This window comes from Simochromis diagramma, unplaced genomic scaffold (assembly GCF_900408965.1).
Source record: "Simochromis diagramma unplaced genomic scaffold, fSimDia1.1 OVJJ01000631.1, whole genome shotgun sequence".
Classification (NCBI taxonomy): Eukaryota; Metazoa; Chordata; class Actinopteri; order Cichliformes; family Cichlidae; genus Simochromis; species Simochromis diagramma.
Genome location: NW_024387500.1, coordinates 289,203 through 312,741, shown reverse-complemented (window position 1 = coordinate 312,741; position 23,539 = coordinate 289,203). Strand labels below are relative to the sequence as shown.

Here is a 23,539-nt window from a genome sequence, read left to right as displayed (position 1 = left end):
GTTTTTTATGGTTTTATTGCATGTTTGTATAGAGATCGACAGACCACGTGACTTTCGTGCATTGCATGTTGGGAACTCGTGGCAAAACAATCAAAGCAATGCATCAAACGCAAGCATTTGCAGCACCGCAAAACGTTCATTCTCCGGTTCCAATACCTTCTTGCTTTTTCTTTGTCCCCCAAAAAAGGTATGTACAAAACGAAGGAGAACAATGCCGGACCGTACAAAGACAGACTTGATGAAAAGTCAAAGAAAAGATACGAGGAAAAAATCAAAGGAGTGAAAGGGTTAGACCCGTACGAGCACACAGAGTGGACAAAACATGTGCTGGCCAACTTTCACCACGCTCATATTTATAATTATACGGTTCTTGGAGTGAGTGCATACACTCATGAAGTTTAGTAACTTCAGGTCACTGCAACAAGCCCAGGTACAGTTTACCGACGGATGGGTACAGGACCTTGAAATGCACCGTGTAGAACGAAAGACCATCGTACGAACAATGTGTTCATCCATCTCTCTGCATTCAATTATTAGTTATTATTAATCTCCGACTCTCTTCCACAGCCTGTCTTCGTCTGTCTTCCTCCCCTCATTCACAACAGATGGCCCCGCCCCTCCCTGAGCCTAGTTCTACCAGGGGTTTCTTCCTGTTAAAAGGGAGTTTTTCCTTCCTACTTTCTCCAAGTACTAGCTGAAAGGGGGTCATGTGATTGTTGGGGATTCTCTGTAATATTGTAGGGTTTATGTCTTACAATAATACGTGTTGTTACTCACTGGTAGATCCAGTTTGGTGTCAGACATGGAAGCATTGTTCCAGGAAACAAATATTTATATGAATGTTTCCTGGAGTACAACATCTATTACATAATGTTACCATTACAGTGTTTCATGAGAACCAGTGTCCAAAACAACCCCGCGCACACACACACACACACAGCTACTTTTTGTACAATGCTTAGTCTTTTGCACTGTTGTGAGTCTGCATCGTTCTGTCGTAGCACCACAGTCTTGGAGGAACGTTGTCTCCTTTCACTGTGTACTGTACCTCTGCACATGGCTGCAATGACAATAAAGCCACCTGACTTGGAGCAGGAAACATGTGGGCACTGTACTGAATACATAAGATGAAGGTGTGATAAATGCAAACGCCTCACATCAATCTTGGTTGACGACTTCTGTCTGTGGTTCCCTCACAGGTGTCAGATTTCAACAGTGTTATAGTTCACCACAAGGTGGGTCCAGTGAGTAAGCTGCCAGTACGCCCTGTACTGAGATCAGAGTGAAACTGTCAAATCTGAAGCCCTGATCGTTTTTAATGAGTAAGAATTTCACTGAAAGTGTAAAAATGCATCAGCTGATAGACAGCAGACTTTATCTGCTTTCATTCAGATCAAACCACAAATCATGGCCGAGCTGACCGAGCAAGCCCAAAAGTGTGTGCTGTGTTAAGGTCAGGGAGGAGGGTGGGTGAGACTTGAGCTCCATTTATAGAGAGAGAAAGAGTCCATGTGAGCTCACACATGTGCCACCACATACTGCCGCCACAGTGGGACGAACATCGTGAGAGTTTGAACGTTCTCCTGTCGGGAAGAGGAGGAGCAGAGCAGAAGTGTGAAACAGATCAACTGCAGGTGGAGAGCAGCTTGTAAAGTAAGTCATTCTAAGGTGTGTTTTCACCTCACGCTGCCACGTGCAGTGGAGGTCGTGCTTGATGAATGTGGACCACGTCTTTGTTTGTAACTATTAATATTGTTCAGTCGTTCCCACGTGTCCTCTCTGTGTCCTCATTTTAAAACTGCTGACAGTAAAGAGATTTTTGTTGGCCAATCAGAAAGGTCTTTGAAACATGAAAGCAGGCCAACAGCATTAAAAGAAACATAGTGATAAGAAACATCACATCGAGTGGAGACCACAGTGGACACAGCACCAAGTTACTCATTCATTTCCAAAAGCATGGCAGTTATTTAATGCTGGGCTCGTCTTACTGACCACTCAAGGTCCTTTAAGTACCACGCTAACCAGTGTACAAGCTAGAGTACTTCACAGGCACACTGGGACCATGCAAACCCCACGCAGACAGGCTGCGAGCCAGGAATCGTCTTCATGTGAGGAAACAATTCAAACAATGCACCACCGTTCTGCCACGTCACATCTGGTTAGCTTATTTTTGCTCTTTTCCAGTCACGCAGTCTAATTCTTGCACATTAAAGTAGCTCTGCAGGTCATCATCTGTCTGAAAAATGCTGTTTTAGCCCTTCGTCTCGTTTAAGGACCCCTTTCTTCTGATTGGCTGCCCCTCAAAAACATAAGGTTTGAACAGCAGTGTGCTAATATGACCACATCAGGGATATGCCCACACTGTGACTTCATAAAGATCTGATCTCTTATTTGCAGATGTTGACACATGGACAGACCTACATCATTACTGGCACTGTTGTCAGGGTTAATGTTAGTCCCAGGGTCAGTCTCTATGAAGTTAAAGTCAGCGTAATGCCCTCTAACGTGATGACACCCGATAGCTCCTACTGTGGGTCATATGAGGTCAAACTCCTCCTCCTTCCTACCCCCTCAATAATTCCTTTTGTGACAGCTCTAAGGTGAAGCTCCACCTGCTTTTTTAAAATAATAACATAAATATAGTGACCCTCAAACAGGAAAGCATCCTCGCACGTCCTCACTACCACGTGGAACTGACCACCACCAACAGCTCGCACACTGCAGAACTCCCAGTTTGTTTAGTGCTTAATGTTTCAGGCCCACGTGCTCTTCATCACCTGTCACAGGTCACAGGACCATGACCAACAGCAGGAATAACCAATGAAAACAACATCTTATGAAGCACAAACAGCTGAGAAAGCTACAAGTAATACACATCGCCTTGACATGAGGAAAAAAAGACAAAAGGAAGTAAGAGTAATTAAATGCAGTCACTGGTGGTGGTCACGTGACTTATATTTAAGCTAGCGCTGTCCTGTGTTTCATTGGCTGATGAAGAGCACAAACTGCAGCTCTGCAGTGTGAAAAGAGTTTATTGTTTCCACACTGACGATGGTGCACAGGAGTCCAGATGGAGGCGGGACGACTTGTAACTAGTGACTGACTCATAATCAAGATTCCTCACGGTTTAAAAAGGTAACACGACAAGACTTCACCAAACAAAGGGCGATGTCGCGCCAAGTCGCGCTGGGTGTCTCACGTTCAGCTGTAATTCATGCAAAGCTACTCTTATAGCTTTGCATGAATCAAGTCCAACATAGAGCATTGCAAGAACTCCACAAGTTTAGGTTCATGTATATGTAACAGATGTGTTCCTGCGTTGTGTCTGACACTGACAAAGAAACGTAAAACAAACAAAGACCTCCAAGTAAATAACTTGCCCACTTGTAATCTATTACATACAGACTCTGGGTTAGTGACTTGTTTGGCCAGAGAAGTTGATTTAAGCAGTGATCTGAAAAAGTCCAGTGCTGTGTTTGGGGACACTGTGCAGGAGAGACAGGGAAACACACTCATGTCTTCCCTGTATCTCCAGCCGTCATGGCTCCCAGCTTGTCACAGGCATACAGGAGGAGGTGGTGGATGGCCATCACAGCCATCATAGAGAACCTGCTGTTCTCTGCTGTGCTGCTGGGCTGGGCCTCGCTGCTCATCATGCTGAAGAAGGAAGGCTTCTATTCTCACCTTTGCCCTGGTAAGACCGCTGTAAAATGACGTCTGTTTCATTAAAAGAAACAATGCACTGCAGGAATCATCCACAAGCAGGCCCCTCTTTCACTTTAGCCTTGCAGTATTTAACCTTGCTAGAAATGAGGATATTGTGGCACGAGGTGCTTTCGGTAGCTGAAGCAGTTTCTCGGCGTCTTTATTTGGTCGTCCTGATTTGCTTCTTCTATGACCCGTCCCAGGAAACGAGACTGCGGACACGAATGTGACTTTCATGCAGAGCAACGATTGGAAGAGTTGTGTGGAACAAGAGGAGATACTGAATCTTGGCTTCACCATCGGATCCTTCCTCTTGAGCGCAGCCACATTACCCCTGGGGATCTTGATGGACAAATATGGGCCACGACCACTGAGACTCATTGGCAGGTATGACAGCTAAATGAACCAATCAAAGACACTTTAAACTTTAGTTCATGTTCTGAGTGAAAAGGTTTGAGGGCTGATTGCATCATCACGTGTGAGTTTAACTGTTGGGCTGAGCAGCTTGGCAGGGATGCCTGATTTAGTGTCAAACAGAGTGAAATGTGAGGTACTCAGACGTCTGTGTCTTTATGTATTTCAGTTCATGTTTCACAGCCTCCTGCGCCATAATAGCTGCTGCTGCGTATGACCCTGAAGGTGAGGAAACATGTCAGCACACACAAAGGCAAATTCTAGCAGAGACATATTTGTAGTTTTAGTATGTCACCCTCCCTCCTCATTATGATATGACACTGCCACATGTTTACAACGTCCACCTCTGGTCAGGGAAAGTAGACAGGAAGTGACACTTGGTTTCATCACAGCTGAAGGTATTTCTCGTTTGGTCCATCAGTCCTGTCGGGCCTCATCTTCCTGGCTGTGTCCTTGAATGGTTTTGGAGGAATCTGCCTGACCTTCACTTCACTCACAGTACGATTTCCACTCACACACACAGACACACACACACACACACAACCACACACTCATACACACACACTCACACACACACTCATACACACACACACACACACACACACACACACACACACACACACACACTCACACACACACACAGACACACACACAGACACACACACACACACACACACAGACACACTCACACAGACACACTCACACAGACACACTCACAGACACACACACACACACACAGACACACTCACACAGACACACACACAGACACACACACAGACACACACACACACAGACACACTCACACAGACACACACACAGACACACACACAGACACACACAGACACACACACACACAGACACACTCACACAGACACACTCACACAGACACACTCACAGACACACACACACACACACAGACACACTCACACAGACACACTCACACAGACACACTCACAGACACACACACACACAGACACACTCACACAGACACACACACAGACACACACACAGACACACACACACACAGACACACTCACACAGACACACACACACACACACACACAGACACACACAGACACACACACACACAGACACACTCACACAGACACACTCACAGACACACACACACACACACAGACACACTCACACAGACACACTCACACAGACACACTCACACTGCCTTTTCTGGCATTTCAAACCTCTGGGGATGAGTAAGTTACCATCAGTGACAACCAAACACGACCTTTCGGGGGAACTAACTTGACGTTCAGTTTGTGTCACGTGCCTCTCAGTTTTGTTCACAGTGTTGTTCACAGTGTTGTGAGTGGACATACTGTACAAAGAGTGATGCAGTCGCTGTGCTGGTCTGTGTGGTAGAGAGAGAGATGAGTATGAACGCACAGCTGCTGATTTTACAGAACACAAACATAAGGCTTTGTGTTTATGTTGATGAAGTGCCTTACATCTGCATTCTATCTTGCAACCACCAGATGGCGATAGCTGCGACTGCAGAAGTCTATGGTAAATGGCATATTCAGTTTTTTGCAGCCGGAATGGAGGCACCAGAAACATTTATCACGAGGGGTCAATCGAGTTAAAGTCAGTTATAACAAGTTCACTCAGCAGTGATGGGAAGCAGAGACTTGCACATGGAACAAAGTTCGCAGTATGATGCAATATATACACTGCTGGGCATCAGACTGCCCCATATCCCTACGTTTCCATCTGCCCCAGGTCCAAACTCCAACCACCTGTCCACACAGTCAGATGCAGAACATACTTAGAGTGTGTGTGTTTTCAAAAACTTGTTCTAAATTCAGCAGCAGTCCTTCAACCAATCACAAAGCCGGCTGGTCAACACACCCTCCCACGCCCCTGTCAGCCCCTCACTCCGTTGGTCTCTCTCCTGCAGACCTAAAATAACATGAGCCTGAGTGGGTGTGTGTAGGTGAGTGTATTGTTTGTTAAGGGTTCAGGTCAGGTGGGGCAACAAGCCGATATCCTAGGGTTAAAAACAGTGTCTAAGTGAATGTTCCAAGTGTAATGCTGGCTGAAGTTATTGAGACACAATGGTGTGTGTGTGGGGGGGGGCTCTTACATAAGTACCTGATATATATAGTCAGTAACACTTGTTTAGCTTTGATGAAGCTGCCGTATAATAACTGGTTCCCAGCTCTTCCAGCATCCACATGTCAAAGTGTCCTGTCCACAAATCCAGTGATGATGTGAGCGAGTTAGAAACAGTTAGAAACAGTCAGAAACAGCACCAGAAGACATGAAGTAACGTGCTGGGTGGCTTGCAGTAAAACACTTTGAGTGCTCAGCCAGAATAGAAAAGGAATAAATCAGACATGAAACCAAGTGTGTGCTAGTTTATGTAAAACAGAATATTCAGTAGAAATTTAAGAAACCAGCCGGCCACGATCCAGAGTGGCTGCAGCATGTTACTGTGAAACAACAATGACTCTTTTTGCATTTTCATTTTATAGATAGATAGATATGTATACCATACCATACATATACTGTATATACATATGCATCAATGTTAACATTCTTGTCTAGTTATCGGATTTATGTAGCTACGGGCTTGTGGTTCATGTTAATTTGCAATGAATTAACACAAAAAGACCCACTGGTGTCATTCTGTGGAACTGACCTGCAGCTGGTGTTGTGATATTTGTGGTTGGAACTTCATGCTTATGCTTTATAAGCTGTGTGTGCACAGAGGCAACACAGCGATGGAAAAGAGGGGAGGGCTGATAAGAATGGAGAGCCAAGGCAAACCTACAACATGGAAACATTACTCTGGGAAGGCATGACTTCAGCTGAACCTGAGGCTGTAGACAGACAAATAAAACCCAGTGATATTTACACTGGGGCAAATGAGGGCAATGTACAAACAAAGAAACTGGCGGCCTGTTGCATGCTATAGCTGAATTCTCCGATATTATTGGTTTCATTTAATTTAATTTATGTAAACAAAGAGTGTTTCTCATGACACCTTCAGCGTGAACACTTGTGACACCATAGTTACAACCCCAATTCAAAAAAGAAGTTAAGACGCAACGTAAATAAAAACAGAACTCAATGGTTTGTAACTCTGACAAAGCCATATTTTGTTTCCACAGTATAACATAAAAATGATTTTAAATATTTAAACTGAGACATTGTATCATTTGATTTAAAATAATGGCTTGTTTTGATTAATGGGAGCAACAAAAGGCCAAAAAGGTAAACGATACTAAAAAGAAACAGTTAGAGGAAGACACGGTGACTGTACTCTTCTCTCTATGTGTTGAACTGAGCGTGAACATAGATAAACAGCCAGCCAAACTCAAGAGCCAGGGAGGTGAGCGTACTTACTCCTCGAACATAGTGTTGAACTGACATCATTGAACTGGAGTGAAACTAGAAACACATAAAACTAAACTCTTAATGATTGTCATATAATCAGCAGGTAAGTGTATTTAGCCACTAACATAGGAGACTTCAAGATAAGCATCCTGTAGATATACAATCTGATATTAATACAAAGAACAATAAGCAGGTAGTGGGCAAGTGTACACTTGTATCATTAGCTCAGAAGCTGCGACCTATAACTACTGCACTTCAAGGAAGGTACAAAATAATGTCTCAAACACCCCATTACTAATTGTCTAATATACAAAGAACTGACTGAACTGACTTTTGCTTTCTGAAGGATTATTTTGGATTCAACTCAAAAGATTTCAAAGGTGTAGCCATGCTTTCCCCACTGTTCCTGTCTATGCACATGTCAAAATAAAGGCTTTCCTGTCTATTCGGATGTCAAAATAAAAGCTTCACAATTTTCTGATGTATAACAATAGAAATACAATTTCCTCTTATTTGTCTCATTAGCATGTGAACATATTCAAAACAGAACAGTGACTTGTCAGGTTAACTGACCACAGGTCAGTAACAGAAGTGAAAAATAGATAAATAACCCATCTAGAAACTGTTCAGATATCTCAGAATAATGTCCATCAGTGTGAAACTGTGAAGACTGTGTCATCGTAAACTGTACGTGATAGCAAAGGATTCTGAGAATGTGGAGAAACCTCCGAGCACAACCATCGAACCTGGAACTGATGGATGTGTGTGTGTTAAGAACAGGCACGATGGTGCCGTTGAATCAGGGAGTGGGCTCAGAAACACCTCCAGTAGTGATGGTCTGTGAACACCAGGTACCACACAAGTGCAGCTTCTGTTGTTCTTCGAATGAAGGTGTGTGAGAAATGAAGGTGTGTTATTCATATCTGTGATACAAATATGTAACACACACACAGCAGCTGCTTATGACCACTGCTGCTACAACAGTGCAAGTGTAAAGATCAGAGCAGGACAGCGCTGATCCACAGGAAATGACACGAGCAGAGCCTTTGAGACAAAACAGAGACGCTTCTTCTTCATACTGTCATAGTTAATATACACCACGTTCCAAATTATTATGCAAATAGTGTTTAAGTGTTATAAAGATTAAATAAGTTGTTTTTCAATTAAACCCGTGGATGGGATTGTGTCTCAGGACTCTTTGTATCACTGAAATCAATCTCGGACACCTGTGATCATTTGTTTCCCAGGTGAGCCCAATTAAAGGAAAAACTACTAAAGGAGGATGTTCCACATTATTAAGCAGGCCTCCATTTTCAAGCAATTTAGGAAGGAAAAATGATCTCTGCTGAAAAGTGTGAAATAGTTGACCGCCTTGGACACGTAATGAAAACCTATTTCACGAAAATTTAAGTGTGATCACCATAATGTTAAGAGATTTGTGGCTGAGTCAGAGCACACATGGTATCGTGCAGATAAAGGCACAATGAGGAAGGTTTCTGCCAGAGAGCAGCTGCTAAAAGGCCATTACAAAGCTGCAAACAGATATTTCAAGCTGCTGGTGCCTCTGGAGCCCTGCGAACGTCAAGCTGTAGGATCCTCCAGAGACTGGCAGCTGTGCATAAACCTTCTATTCGGCCACCCCTAACCAATGCTCACAAGCAGAAACGGCTGCAGTGGTCCCAGAACCACATGAAGACTAATTTTCAAACAGTCTTGGTCACTGATGAGTGCAGCGCAACCCTGGATGGTCCAGATGGATGCAGAGGTGGATGGTTGGCTGCGTCGTCAGCTAAAAGGTAGTGGAGTCGTTTTTGAGCTGGAATCACGGGGAGAGAGCTGGACGGTCCCTAAAGGAGTTTCTGACTGACCACTTTCTTCCTGGTACAAAAAGAAGAACTGTGCTTTCTGCAACACAACCATCTTCATGCAAGACAATGCACCATCTCAATGCTACGAGGAACACCTCTGCATCTTTGGCTGCTATCGGCATAAAAGGAGAGGAACCCATTCTTCCCTGACCTCAATCCTACTGAGAACCTTTGGAGCATCCTCAGGTAAAAGAATATGAGGGTGGGAGGCCGTTCACATCCAAACAGCAGCTCTGAGAGGCTATTCTGACATCCTGCAAAGACATTCAAGCAGAAACTTTCCAAAAACAACTTCCATGGATGCAAGGATTGTAAAACTGCTATCAAATAAGGGGTCCTGTGTCAATGTGTGACTTGACCTGTTAGGATGTTTTTGATTGAAATAACTTTTGATGTCAGTGAAATTGATCTACTAATGCTGCAAATTCAACAAATGACTATTTTCAATTCTCTACAACCTATAAAACTTTTGAAACTCTGTGTGCGTAATCATTTGGAACAAAGCATTTTAAGTTTTTTACTTTTGAAAAACACTGTTTTCATTGGGAGTTTTGTTCAGTAACATTTGAATTATACTCTAATGGTTGATGACTCAATTAACTCATTCACTGCCAGCCATTGGCAGTGAATGAGTTAAACCCATTGACTCATTCACTGCCATTGACGGCTATAGACGTCAATGGCAGTGAATGAGTTAAGTAATCCTCCAAATATATGAAAGTGATGCAAGTTTCAACTGAGTATTACAGCCTGTAGTGTAACTGAGCCACATTCATGAGGCGGCACTGTTCCACGTGTGTCTATACTTAGAGTGACACACACACACTCGCACACCCAAACACACACACGTCTGGTTTGCTCTCCTCGTGGGGACCTGGATTTTGGTCCCCACCAGTATAGTAAGAACCCATAGACACACACACATACACACACGGCACGACTTTTTTCCCCTGTGTTTGTACAAAGCTTTTAAGAGCGCCACCTGCTGGTTACTTATTAAAATGTACAACTGTAGAGAAAATGTTGAAAGCTCTGAAGCTTTTGTCCTTGGACAGAAACTCAGATTTGCTCCGTGTGACAGCACGATCGTTTCTCTCTCTCATCTAGCTGCCGAACATGTTTGGGAACATTCGATCAACCATCCTCTCCTTGATGATTGGCTCCTATGCTTCTTCAGCTGTCACCTTCCCCGGTGTCAAGGTACAGACACACACACTCACACACCTCGTTGAAAGGTGGAAAACCTTTCTTGGCTGAAAGCTAAAAGATATTGCTTGTTAAACTGTAGTAGAAGGGTTGTAAACTGTAGGGAACATGAAAGAAAGCAAAGGGGGCAGAAGGACCAAAAAGCTGATGACAGAGAGGACAGTGGACAGGAAACAGGAAGAAGAATAAACAAGAGACAACACTGGGCGGAAATAAAAGGGAGGATACTGCCGTGAGATTTCACATTAGCAGTAATTAAAGGTCAAGTTTGCAGCATCATGCACACGTTTTACCTTTCCTTTACTCACCTCAACCCTGAAATCTCTTCCCTCATGCTTCTCTGTCCTACTCCTCCTCCTCCTCTCCAGGTGATTTATGACCTTGGCGTCTCTTTCCGGGTCATCATGTGGGTCTGGACTGGAATGGCGTGCACTGTGATCCTAAACTGCTTCCTGAACTGGCCCACTGAATCTTTCCCTGCACCCGAAGACATCAGATACACGTCAGTTTTAACAGAATAGACGAATTAACACTGGAAACTGTGTCAGACGTTTAAAAGTAGAACACAAGTCTCATGATGAGACAGTTGTGATCAGTATGATCACTCCTACAGAGCGTAGTGATCATATCTGAACTGTAAGATAAGATAAGACTTTATTGATCCCACAACGGGGAAGTTTTTGCGTCACCTCAGCTCAGGTACAGATATCAGAAGGAAATACAAAAATACAAATAAGTACAATCAATGAAAAAAGTAAGATAATACACTACATACAATGGTAGCATACACAGTATGTGATTATGGATATGGTTGGAAATATGGAAGACATCAACTATATAGCTTGACATAGCTATTGTACCACTACTATTCCTATTTATAGACATGTACACACACACATGTACACACTAAATATACATATGTATACATATACATGCATATACACCTGCACATGTCCGTACACATGGAAGGTCCATTATGCATGAAGTGGTGAGCGTGGATGCTCCCTGGATTCCCACAGAGGTACCAGTTTGGGGTGATTCCATTCTCCCTGAGAGATTTCTCCAGGGAAGACACAAAAACCTGAGTGCAGGATGCAGAACAGAGAGCGCTGAGAGTCGACTAAAGCTCACAATGGAAAGAGACATGAACAAAACACAGAGAACAGGACAACAACACCTGGGACAGCTGTGCACAGACTGATCAGAGGACAGAGTCACTGCAGTCGGTTAGGCTTTCTATCTGCTCCAATGCTGGAGAGGAGGCTATAAATCACTGCCTTCAGACTAATATAGATATTGACGAGGGAATCGCTCCTCATGTTGTGACTTCATGTTACCCACTCATGTCAGCTGTCACGAGGCTTCATGATGAACCTTTCCCATGTGTTCTGATTTTTACAGATTCAGTAACGTCAGCTGTGGTTTCGGGCACGTTTTATGAGTATTTCCAAAAGTCTTCAACTTAAAACATCTTTGAGATAGTGGGAATTGCACATTATGACTCTTCCCATTACATTCTGTGTGTTTTTTTCCTCTTAACAGTAAAAGGGTGAAGATAAGTGGGGTTGTGACAGAGGACGGCGTGACCGGGGACAGGAATATCACCCACATGACTGCAATGGAAGACACAATGGGATCCAGACAGACAGTACCTGAGCACACAGACCCCCACAGCACAGCCCAAGGTATTTGTTTTGTTATTTTGGCTTTAGTTTAAGTTGAGCTTGCTGCCGACACTCTCAGTGATTTTATTCTCAAAAAAATCAAGCTCCCATCGTCCGAGCGGTCATCAATGGCTCCCTTGCCTTTGATGCCCCGAGTCCAGAATAAATTGATTTAAGTCCAGAAAAACACCGTCAGGGTCTTGCTCATGAGGGGAGAGTCGACCAGTGGTTGACAGACCAATGGTCCAGCATCTGCAGTGATGAAAGTGCTGGGAAAATGGTAACTGGCCTGCATTAGTATAGTGCTTTACTAGTCCCTAAGGACCCCAAAGCACTTTACATATCCAGTCATCCACCCATTCACACACTGGTGATGGCAGCTACATTGTAGCCACAGCCACCCTGGGGCGCACTGACAGAGGCGAGGCTGCCGGACACTGGCGCCACCGGGCCCTCTGACCACCACCAGTAGGCAACGGGTGAAGTGTCTCGCCCAAGGACACAACGACCAAGACTGTCCACGCCGGGGCTCGAACTGGCAACCTTCCGATTACAAGGCGAACTCCCAACTCTTGAGCCACGATCGCCCCACTTTACACTACATTCACACACTGGTGATGGCAAGCCACACTGCAGCCACACCTGCCAGACACTGGCGCCACCGGGCCCTCTGACCATCACCAGTAGGCCAACACGGGGTTAGTATCTTGCCCAATGATATTTGGCATGCAGCCAGGAGGCAGCCTGGGATCGAACCACCGCCCTTCTGATTAGTGGCTGACCTGCTCTGCCATCGGAGCTACAGCCACCCCTGGGCTTTCTAGTCTTTAAAGACTTGTGTGCACTAAACTACCATGAACAGCAAAATGAACTGTGTGAGAATCTGCGATGGACCTGAACTCTCAGTGAACTGAAAGAGTTTTGGCTGGAACCTGCACGGCTCTGAGGTCTGTATCTGCTGAACCAAAGGCTAAATGTACATTCATACATTTTCTCTCTTTGTCTCCTTCTTCAGCGTCTGTGCCGCTCTGTCATTCTGTGTGTTCTCCCATATTCCTGTGGAGTCTTATCACCATGGCGATGACACAGCTGAGGCTCATCTTCTTCATGGGTGCTATGAATAAGATGATGGAGTTCCTAGTCACCCACGGCGACCCCAACCGTAAGAATAATGGTCCATTTTCTATTTTTTAAATCTAAATGCTCCATGGTTTATTTCATTGGCCCTGCGACAGACTGGCGACCTGTCCAGGGTGTACCCCGCCTCTCGCCCCATGACAGCCGGGATAGGCTCCAGTTTTGGTATTCCTTATGTGGTTTTTAAAAAAAACTCTATATCAAGTGTTTAGTGTTCTGCTGGGTGAAAGTTAAGGTTATGGCACAGAATTCACATCATTTTTATTCTCATCAAACCATTTAGTAAACCCTCTCACCACATGAATGCAGGCAATCTGGAAAAGACTACTTTACCATAGTTTCACCGTAGCATAAAGGCAATCACTCGGATCTGCAATGAGCTTCCTTGTAAGGTGCACATTGGAGCCAAATCATCAAATCAAAGGGAACATGGTTTCAGCGTTTTTTCTTTTATTTGTCACTTGTTTATAGGGCCAAAGTGAGTGTGCTGCTAATGAGAATAATTGCTGTTAACCCGTCTCTGGTAATCCCTGACCTGCTGCTGTCTCTTTCAGCCTCTGAGGACCTACAGAAGGAGGTGGAAAAACAAGGTATAAACCAAAACACTCAGTTCTAATGGTGCACACACATGACTGCTGTCCACTGAGACTCGACCCAGGACCAAGACCTGTTTGGGTCCTGACTTAAGATTCAGATTGGTTTTGCTCTGTGGAAGGAACATGTTAGACTTACAATTTCAAACGACTTCAAGAAAGCACCTTGAACAGTGAGTTATTCAGATTTCATGGGAACTTCGTGATTCATTTTCTAGAGATCAACCAAATGCAATTTTCTTGGCCAATTCAAAATTCCAACTGTTTTGTAAAAGGCCAATACCTGCTTTGATCGGCTCTGAGCTCTTGTTCTTGTGCTATGACTAGATGCAAGAGTTTAAGTACGGATCCTGGGGAGGGAAAAGGGGCAGCGGCCTGGGTGGAGGTACACTGAGTCACTATAATGAGAAGAGACAGGCAGTCAGTGGCAGTCCAGTGAATCACAGCCAGAGATTAAGCTATGATCGTTATGGTTTACGTGTTGCAGGGGCAGGCGTCAGGCAAGGAGGGTGTCTAGGGGGTCTGGGTGAGGAGTGGTCAAGAGAGAGTCCAGAATATACTTGGAGCAACGGCCCTGGCAGGGGGCAGGTAGGTGAAAGGCCACGATGGAGGGAGTGCAACCTGATAGCAGAAAACCAGCGTCCAGACAGAGATGCGTATTTGTCCTGCTTGTGAAGTGTGACGGCCCGGCGGGTACTATGAGTAGAAATGCAAAAGATAAGGCAGCCACGACTAACGCGAGTTAGCTGAAGATCTGGCAAAGGTCTGTTGTGAGTGCTGGTCTTAAATGCTGGTTACTTGATTGCATTGAGCTGTGAAGGCTGATTGGAGTCTCCGCCTGAAGGTGCAGCCCAGCAGAGTGGAAAAACCCCGCACTCACCTGGACCATGACAGTTGGTTTCAGCCAGTTTGTCTTTCTTGGCTTCTTTAAAATGGCCATGTTCAAAGTTTTTGTGGTAGTCCACCTGCAGTTTACTTTGGTGAGCTGTGTCTTCCCTCCCAGTGTTAGCATGTGGCATTATTGCATGTCCACGTTGTAACTACTTCTGATGTTTCCTCTACATTTCACCTTCACTAGTTACTTTGCCTTGTTTGCTGTCATTCTTTTCAGCACAACCTCACGTGTCTGAATTTACAGTCATGTTTTCATTTTGATATACTGCATTAACACAATTGATCTAAAATCAGACAAAAAACATAAAATCCGAGTAGAAAGTTATATTTGTTACTGTAACAACCACAAACATGTTTATTGAATCATATTTCATAACTTTAAATGCAAATATAAATTGTCAATTTTAAAATCATACGCACAAGTTTTGCAAACAACAAAGTTATTTGCAGCCATTTACCTTTTTTAACCATGTCAAACTGTTTACAGAACCATCAGCTGTTCTGCATTAAATAAGATGCCACAAATTATTTGTGCCACTCCAAATATTTCTGTCCACTATAAAGGAAACATCACAGCCTGATACCTGCAGGTCTGACAGCAGCAGGTGTGTCACTCCTGTTTCTACCTGGAGACAGCAGTCGCCTCATTGTTCTGACACACAACACAAAACTATCCACAACACTACACACTAACTACACAAGACAACACATTAACTACACACTGCAAACACGCTAAACGTCACAAATCTCTCACATCTCAAAACTCGCTCTCTCTCTCTCTCTCTCGCCGTCACTCCTAAATCTTCCTAAACAACCAAATGTCATGTTGCCATATCATTCTTTGATTGGTGGACATGGTGCATTTTTGCACCAACATGAACGGGCTGATTTTGGTTTGATTGTTCTTTTTTGCTCATTAGCAGAGAGGTCTCGCTGCGCTGTCCTCAGACAGTAAACACACGTATATTTTGTTTATCATGACTCTGGTTTTACGTGGCCTATCAGCACAATTTAAAAACTGGCACCTTGTTGCTTTGTCATCTTGAAGTGGTCATGTGATCGGCTTACCACGACTACTTTATTCTTCCTCAGTCAAACAGCAGCACTCATGCCATTGTTTTGCCCCCTGAGCTCCAGGTGTTTTGCCAAAAAGTGATCGTCGGGCAGAAAGTGATTGCTGTCCGCGGGAGCGCGCAGCTGCTTAAAGCTGCAGCGCCCAGATTACTTACAGCTACTTCTGTGCAGCTGATATAAGATGCTGTAAACTACAGACAGCTTCAACCGTCTGTTTGTTGAAAAATAGTAACGCGACCGCACCGCAGTTTCTTGTTAGTAACGGTAACGGCGTTGTAACGGTAGGAATAGTAATTAGATTACTCGTTACTGAAAACAGTAACGCCGTTATTCCCATCACTGGTAATCGGACATGTGGGAAGCTGACATGCCGGTTACCTGTCTATGTCGAGAGCACTGAAAAATTCCAGCTCCAGGCCCTGTCCAGTCAATGAAAGAGTCTGCAACATTTAAAGATATTACAGGATGACATCCTATTGGCCCACAACGTTTGTTAGACTGGAATAAAAGCTGTAGTACTAGTGGTAAAGAAAAGTAATACAGCTCAGAGATATGGCTTGTGCCAAAGATTTAATGTTAACGTATTGTTGATGGATTTTATTGTATAGGTTCAAGTTGTGTCTGGCCATGGGGCAAATGATATTACCCATGTAAATCACTTTTTATTGACTCCCCCTCTCTATAAATGTCCTCTCCAGTTGGATTCTACTCATCTGTCTTCGGTACGATGCAGCTGCTGTGTCTACTGACCTGTCCATTGATTGGCTACATCATGGACTGGAGGATGAAGGACTATGAAGAGGAAAGTCCAAACACACAAACAGACAATTGGTATGAAAAGTGTTCAGGATAAGATACTACAGACAGACCCAAAGGCTGGTGTTTAGTACATAGGATGGGTTTAATGTTAACTCTAATTTGAGCTTGGATTGCGATATAAAAGAGGAGAAGCCTGGTGGTGTCACTAACATCACAGTGTACCTCTGCATCTTGATTTCACCACATTCAAACTTTTTGTGTAGCCATGAGCCTCTTTTGACACTTGAACTTTGTCCTTCTCAGCCAACTGAATGCCTCAAAGAGGAACAGGAAGATCCAGAAACTCACTAATGCCATGAGAGCTTTCATCTTCACCAACCTCCTGTTGGTCACCTTTGGCATCACATCCCTGATAGACAACTTGCCCTTACAGGTTAGCAAAATACTGAGCTTCAGAAGTCCTCTCTGACACATCCGAGTATCACTGTTAACATCTGACTTTGCTTCTCTGATAGATGGTGTCATTCATTCTGCATACCATAGTAAGAGGATTTGTTCACTCCTGCTGTGGAGGTCTCTATGCTGCTGTGTGGGTAACAACAGGGCTTTTACAAAGCTACAGTATTTATATATTAACATATGTAATGTGAGAGATTTTGCTTACAGTTAGAAACCCTGTAAGGAAGGCATGGGCAAGGAAATCAGAGTTTTCGATTTGAAAGATAAAAATATTGATTTTCAGCCCTAACATGGGGCCCTGTGCCCTCGTATAGACGGTACAACTGTACGTGGAAAATGACCACACAGGCAGCTGAACTTTGTTTTATATTGTTAAACTGCATCACCAAGTGCTGTGACAAGTATTTGGATTCTTTACTTAAGTAAAAGACAAATGTTTTTCCATCAAAACATACTTAAAATGCCAAAACCTTCCAGAGTTTATGGCTGAGATAGGCTGTAGCCATCCCCCAACCCTGAAACTCTAAAGCAGTTTTTTCAACAGAACATTGTTTTCCTCTCTTATTATTAACCAAACAAGCAACGGGAAGAAAAAAAAAACAGAAAAAAAACAAAAAGAGAGAAAAAAAACAAAATAACAAAAGCCACAACCCGGGAGGATTATGATATTAACTAACCATTTCCATAAGAAGCACACAGAAGCTTGCTACAACATCACTGAGCTTCACGTTCCCGTTAACACAGACAGACATCAGACCACTGTGGAGAAGCAAATCCGTTAGTCAGCTGGAACATCCTTAAGTTGAAGCTTAGAGAAGAAAGAGACCCCAAATTTTAAAAGCAGTTTAAAAAAATGGATAAATACAGGGAGTGCAGAATTATTAGGCAAATGAGTATTTTGTCCACATCATCCTCTTCATGCATGTTGTCTTACTCCAAGCTGTATAGGCTCGAAAGCCTGCTACCAATTAAGCATATTAGGTGATGTGCATCTCTGTAATGAGAAGGGGTGTGGTCTAATGACATCAACACCCTATATCAGGTGTGCATAATTATTAGGCAACGTCCTTTCCTTTGGCAAAATGGGTCAAAAGAAGGACTTGACAGGCTCAGAAAAGTCAAAAATAGTGAGATATCTTGCAGAGGGATGCAGCAGTCTCAAAATTGCAAAGCTTCTGAAGCGTGATCATCGAACAATCAAGCGTTTCATTCAAAATAGTCAACAGGGTCGCAAGAAGCGTGTGGAAAAACCAAGGCGCAAAATAACTGCCCATGAACTGAGAAAAGTCAAGCGTGCAGCTGCCAAGATGCCACTTGCCACCAGTTTGGCCATATTTCAGAGCTGCAACATCACTGGAGTGCCCAAAAGCACAAGGTGTGCAATACTCAGAGACATGGCCAAGGTAAGAAAGGCTGAAAGACGACCACCACTGAACAAGACACACAAGCTGAAACGTCAAGACTGGGCCAAGAAATATCTCAAGACTGGTTTTTCTAAGGTTTCATGGACTGATGAAATGAGAGTGAGTCTTGATGGGCCAGATGGATGGGCCCGTGGCTGGATTGGTAAAGGGCAGAGAGCTCCAGTCCGACTCAGACGCCAGCAAGGTGGAGGTGGAGTACTGGTTTGGGCTGGTATCATCAAAGATGAGCTTGTGGGGCCTTTTCGGGTTGAGGATGGAGTCAAGCTCAACTCCCAGTCCTACTGCCAGTTTCTGGAAGACACCTTCTTCAAGCAGTGGTACAGGAAGAAGTCTGCATCCTTCAAGAAAAACATGATTTTCATGCAGGACAATGCTCCATCACACGCGTCCAAGTACTCCACAGCGTGGCTGGCAAGAAAGGGTATAAAAGAAGAAAAACTAATGACATGGCCTCCTTGTTCACCTGATCTGAACCCCATTGAGAACCTGTGGTCCATCATCAAATGTGAGATTTACAAGGAGGGAAAACAGTACACCTCTCTGAACAGTGTCTGGGAGGCTGTGGTTGCTGCTGCACGCAATGTTGATGGTGAACAGATCAAAACACTGACAGAATCCATGGATGGCAGGCTTTTGAGTGTCCTTGCAAAGAAAGGTGGCTATATTGGTCGCTGATTTGTTTTTGTTTTGTTTTTGAATGTCAGAAATGTATATTTGTGAATGTGGAGATGTTATATTGGTGTCACTGGTAAAAATAAATAATTGAAATGGGTATATATTTGTTTTTTGTTAAGTTGCCTAATAATTATGCACAGTAATAGTCACCTGCACACACAGATATCCCCCTAAAATAGCTAAAACTAAAAACAAACTAAAAACTACTTCCAAAAACATTCAGCTTTGATATTAATGAGTTTTTTGGGTTCATTGAGAACATGGTTGTTGTTCAATAATAAAATTATTCCTCAAAAATACAACTTGCCTAATAATTCTGCACTCCCTGTACATGACTGTATGATTGTGAAAAGGGCCAGAGTCAGCCAGAGTCCATGAGCTCTGAGCTCTGTCTGTAATACATTAATACATGAGAGTCCCTTGGGTTGGGTTCGGTGTACTTTAGCAGTAATTTAAGAATGAATGAATACAAATGAACGAGAAAAAGAAGCTCGTCTACCTCTCTTTCTAGATATCCAGCCAACCACTTTGGGACACTGACAGGTATGCAGTCAATGATCAGTGCTGCGTTTGCCCTGCTTCAACAACCACTGTTCATATTGATGGTGGGACCCCTCAGTGGAAATCCTTACTGGGTAGGACACGTGCACACCGAGAGGAGTTTTTCAACAACAGGTTTTAGAAGAGCTTTGGTTTGAAACATGTACCAACGCTGTCTCCTTACCACAGATCAATCTGGGCCTTCTCATCTTCTCCCTTGCTGGCTTCCTGTTGCCAGGCTACCTGTTCTATCACCGGAGAAACCTGATCAGGGCAAAGGCAGAACACGATAGGACAGCTGCCGGCCAATCGAAGACTGAAAATGTTGCTCTAACCCAGCCATTCGGTGGAACTGCTAAGACCCTAGCCAATGGGGATGCAGCTAATGAACTCATGCCAAATGGTGTTTAAGATGAAATGAATAACTTAGTAAGTAGTTTGCTCATTTTTGAGGATATAAATCAAACTTGATTATGAAAAGGACAACACACACAAACCAAAGAAAACATATATTTTAAAAAATAACATCCTGCATTGCTCTGTGAGTGAGAATAAGAGTTGGCTGTGACGAACGGCTTGTTCAGAAGAGCTTCAATCCCCATATGACCCTGGAAATATGTGGGAAACATCCTGTATCCTTTCATCCTGTTCACCACATGCAGCAGTTTTATGAGAACATTTCCAGCTGTAGTTTAAACTGTGACGGTGGTCTGTGGGCTTGTGCTTACAAAGCAATGCAAGTGTAGAAATTCAAGCAAGCGTGCAGATATGAAATGCTTATTACACAAGTTATGAGCTTGTTTGGTTTGTTTAAATATTCTAGTTATTTAAAGTGGGTTTAAAGTCACTTGTTTCCTGGTAACTGAGGACAATTATGGACAATATTGTTACGATCTTGAGAAAATAATTTATGTTAATGGTAATATGGAAAAAGAACTGTTGATAGTTCACAAACGTTATTTTCAGAATTATAAACTTCTGCTCCTGCCACTGTGTAACGTGGTTTGACACAGTAAACTGTTACAGAGCTCTTGACCAATCACATTAGGGCACCTGTTCCTCTGAGGTCCCGCCCTCCAACCTTTTGGTCGGGTTGATTTGAGTGAGCAGAATTTAGTTTCAACAACAGTTCCTTGCGTGAGCTTGAATTCACTGCAGCACTCGCATGTATGATGGCGTCTTTGTGTGTGTGGCTGCTGACTCTCTGCACACAGACTGCTGAACTTACGCACAAGAAATGTCATTGCATCATTGCAGTGAGCACCTGTGCCCATGAAAGATGACCTTGTAAACACAGGTGGGTGGTGCTTTCATGCTCACAGCCAAACGTGTGTGCTTGTGATGACCATATTAGGGACCTGCCCTCTCTGTGACATCATACAGGTTGGAGAGTAGAAAAAACTGTAGAAGAAAAGTGTTTAGAGCATCCTGCAGTTGAAGCTTTTGGCTTACAGAGATTACTTGTGCATTTGCTGAGCTCATTATTTGAAACATTAGCCAGGTTTAGCATGAGCATGCACTTTTCATTGTCCCCTTAGGCTAGGAGGTTTGGAGGAAGTCAGTACCACTGCAAAGAACAGGGTCTAGTTAAATTCCAGAGAAATTAGTTTTGAAGACATAAATGCCTGCGCTCTGGGCTTTAGTTATATTTAAAATACAGACATTTGAGGTTATGGCTTGAAGCACTGAAGGTTAGTCATGGCCGAAGTACTTCTGTGCTAACATTACATGCTGGAAACAATTATGACATGTGACATAATGTCACATGTCAGATGACTAATCTGTTGAATCTTTGCAATTGTTTGACTGTAACATCTGAGTGGAAACGCTCTTCACACAAAGCCAACCCTCGCCCTGTGCCTAAGAGCAGGCCAGAGCTAACCTGGTGAGTGCTCAGCCCTTAGGGACTTGGCAGTTCCTTTGTTCCATCAGCTTGGAGAACTTCCTTCAGTTCTTCTGTGGATTTGTTAGTGTCTTATTTTTATGAAGTGAGAGTAACAGAATTCATGAAAATAACTTTCACACTGTTAGAAGATCATCTTCAGCATAATTAAGTCATTTTTTATAGACGAGTTTTTGCTTGAAGTGGAGAAATCGTTCTCTTAGCTGATGTTTCCTAAATGAATCGAGGCTTGACCAGTCGGCACTTCCTTATGTTGAAGTAGCTACTGCTGGCTCTAACATGAAAGCAGCAGGATTAAATAATGTGTATGAATCACTGACAATCATCCCACACTGGGTATAAAAGCAATAGCTTGTCTCTGACTGCCAGATGGCAGCTTGTAACTAGGATGGCTTCATCTTACCTTTTAAACGTGAGTGAAGTTTATGTTCTTTACTTTGAGCACACACAGGTGTGGAAACGTGTGAAACATAAATATTTTGTTTCAGTATGGTCACTTCATCAAATCCTAGAACCAAGGACCAAGTGTAACTGTAGTGTCGGTTTGGTTAACCGATGCAGGTACGGGGATTTGCTTTCCCCTTGTTTCCTCATCGTTATTCATATTTCCTAATCCTTAAATGCGGACAGGTTGGGAACACATTGCCATTAGTGAATGAGTCTTTGTCAATGAGCACAACTCAAAGCACGCGACTGGCTGCCAGTTTGTTGTGTATTTCTGTAGAACATGAAGGCTGTTGAGTGCAAATGTAATAACTGAATGTGAACTTCTATCCATGTAAACAGCTGCAGATGTGTGATCTTCAACTATTTACCACAGTTAACTCTTCTATTATCAGAAACTGTTGTTGTAATACTCAGCATGTCACAAAAACTTATCCTGAGAATAGTTTTCAACCCAGTTGGTATTATGATTTCCTGCTGCAAAGACAAAGGTTGTGGGGAGAAATAAACTGTTAGCTGTTGTACCTTGTTACATTGCATACATGTGATTTATTGCTGACATTTTAAAAGACACAAACACACTAGTATTTAAAACCTTGGGAATTAGGACTGTACTGTGCTTTTCCGGTCAGACTGGCTTTCTCATTGGTGGTGGTTTGTTTTTGCTGTACTTTATCCCAGTTTGAGGATATTTATAACAGATTACTCTGTTCAGGCCAGTGTTTCTTAGGAGAAAAATCCCCACTACCAGCAGAACACCCAGCCAGTTGTAGAGCAGGTTCGATCCTTGGCTTCCCCAGTCTGCATGCCCAAGTATTCTTGGGCAAGATACTAACCCCAAGATGCTCTCCGATGCATCCATCGCAGTGTGTATGAATGTTGGTTAAATTGCACTTATGTATAGAAGGAAGTGCTTGTATGAGTGGGTGTGAATGGGTGAATGAGGCATGTTGTATAGAGCGCTTTGAGTACTCCGGGAGAGTAGAAAAGCGCTATATAATGATCAGTCCATTTACCATTACCAAATAAACAGGAATCAAAAGAAACAATACTCAACATGTGCATCTGTCATAACTGAGGAGATGTGCAGGACTAAAGATGTGGACTCAGGAGGTTAAGTTCAGTGCATTTATTTACAGTGAATGTTAAAAATGTTAATAAATGCCGTAATGCAAAGTGAATGGGCAGTAGTCAGAGGATTCCTCGGCACCAGCTCAGGAAAAGAGTCTCTTCCCACAGGAAAATCTTTTCTCTCTCTCAGTAACTGACATCAGGAGGACATCCACGAATCCTGAGCAGACGAGAACAAAGAGGTGCATCAAGTAAGATGAGCCATCAAAACTGATTGTTTCCTGCTTGATGATTCAGTGTCAAATGAAGGTCTTAAACAGCAGCCAGGCCTATCACAGGATTGTCAACAGGTAAG

At 43.4% G+C, this 23,539-nt stretch overlaps 1 protein-coding gene across 1 annotated transcript; it reads left to right on the top strand.

Annotated features, from left to right (window-relative positions):
* The first annotated feature begins 1,507 nt into the window (after positions 1-1,507).
* Positions 1,508-22,645, top strand: LOC120725666 (large neutral amino acids transporter small subunit 3-like). The gene is made up of 15 exons (XM_040018645.1): positions 1,508-1,653; positions 3,536-3,694; positions 3,909-4,092; positions 4,289-4,344; positions 4,541-4,617; positions 10,449-10,541; positions 10,916-11,049; positions 12,090-12,232; positions 13,227-13,373; positions 13,903-13,938; positions 16,608-16,740; positions 16,972-17,101; positions 17,184-17,257; positions 19,738-19,861; positions 19,956-22,645. Exons 2-15 carry the CDS (start codon positions 3,541-3,543, stop codon positions 20,175-20,177), a joined length of 1,707 nt encoding a protein of 568 aa, XP_039874579.1. The 5' UTR covers positions 1,508-1,653; positions 3,536-3,540; the 3' UTR covers positions 20,178-22,645.
* Positions 22,646-23,539: the final 894 nt, after the last annotated feature.

Bases quoted from the DNA above. Each gene is read 5' to 3' on its own strand.
- LOC120725666 (XM_040018645.1), top strand. From the start codon at position 3,541: ATGGCTCCCAGCTTGTCACAGGCATACAGGAGGAGGTGGTGGATGGCC. The intron at 3,695-3,908 runs GTAAGACCGCTG...GACCCGTCCCAG, and splicing joins CTATTCTCACCTTTGCCCTG to GAAACGAGACTGCGGACACG. The intron at 13,374-13,902 runs GTAAGAATAATG...TGTCTCTTTCAG, and splicing joins CACCCACGGCGACCCCAACC to CCTCTGAGGACCTACAGAAG.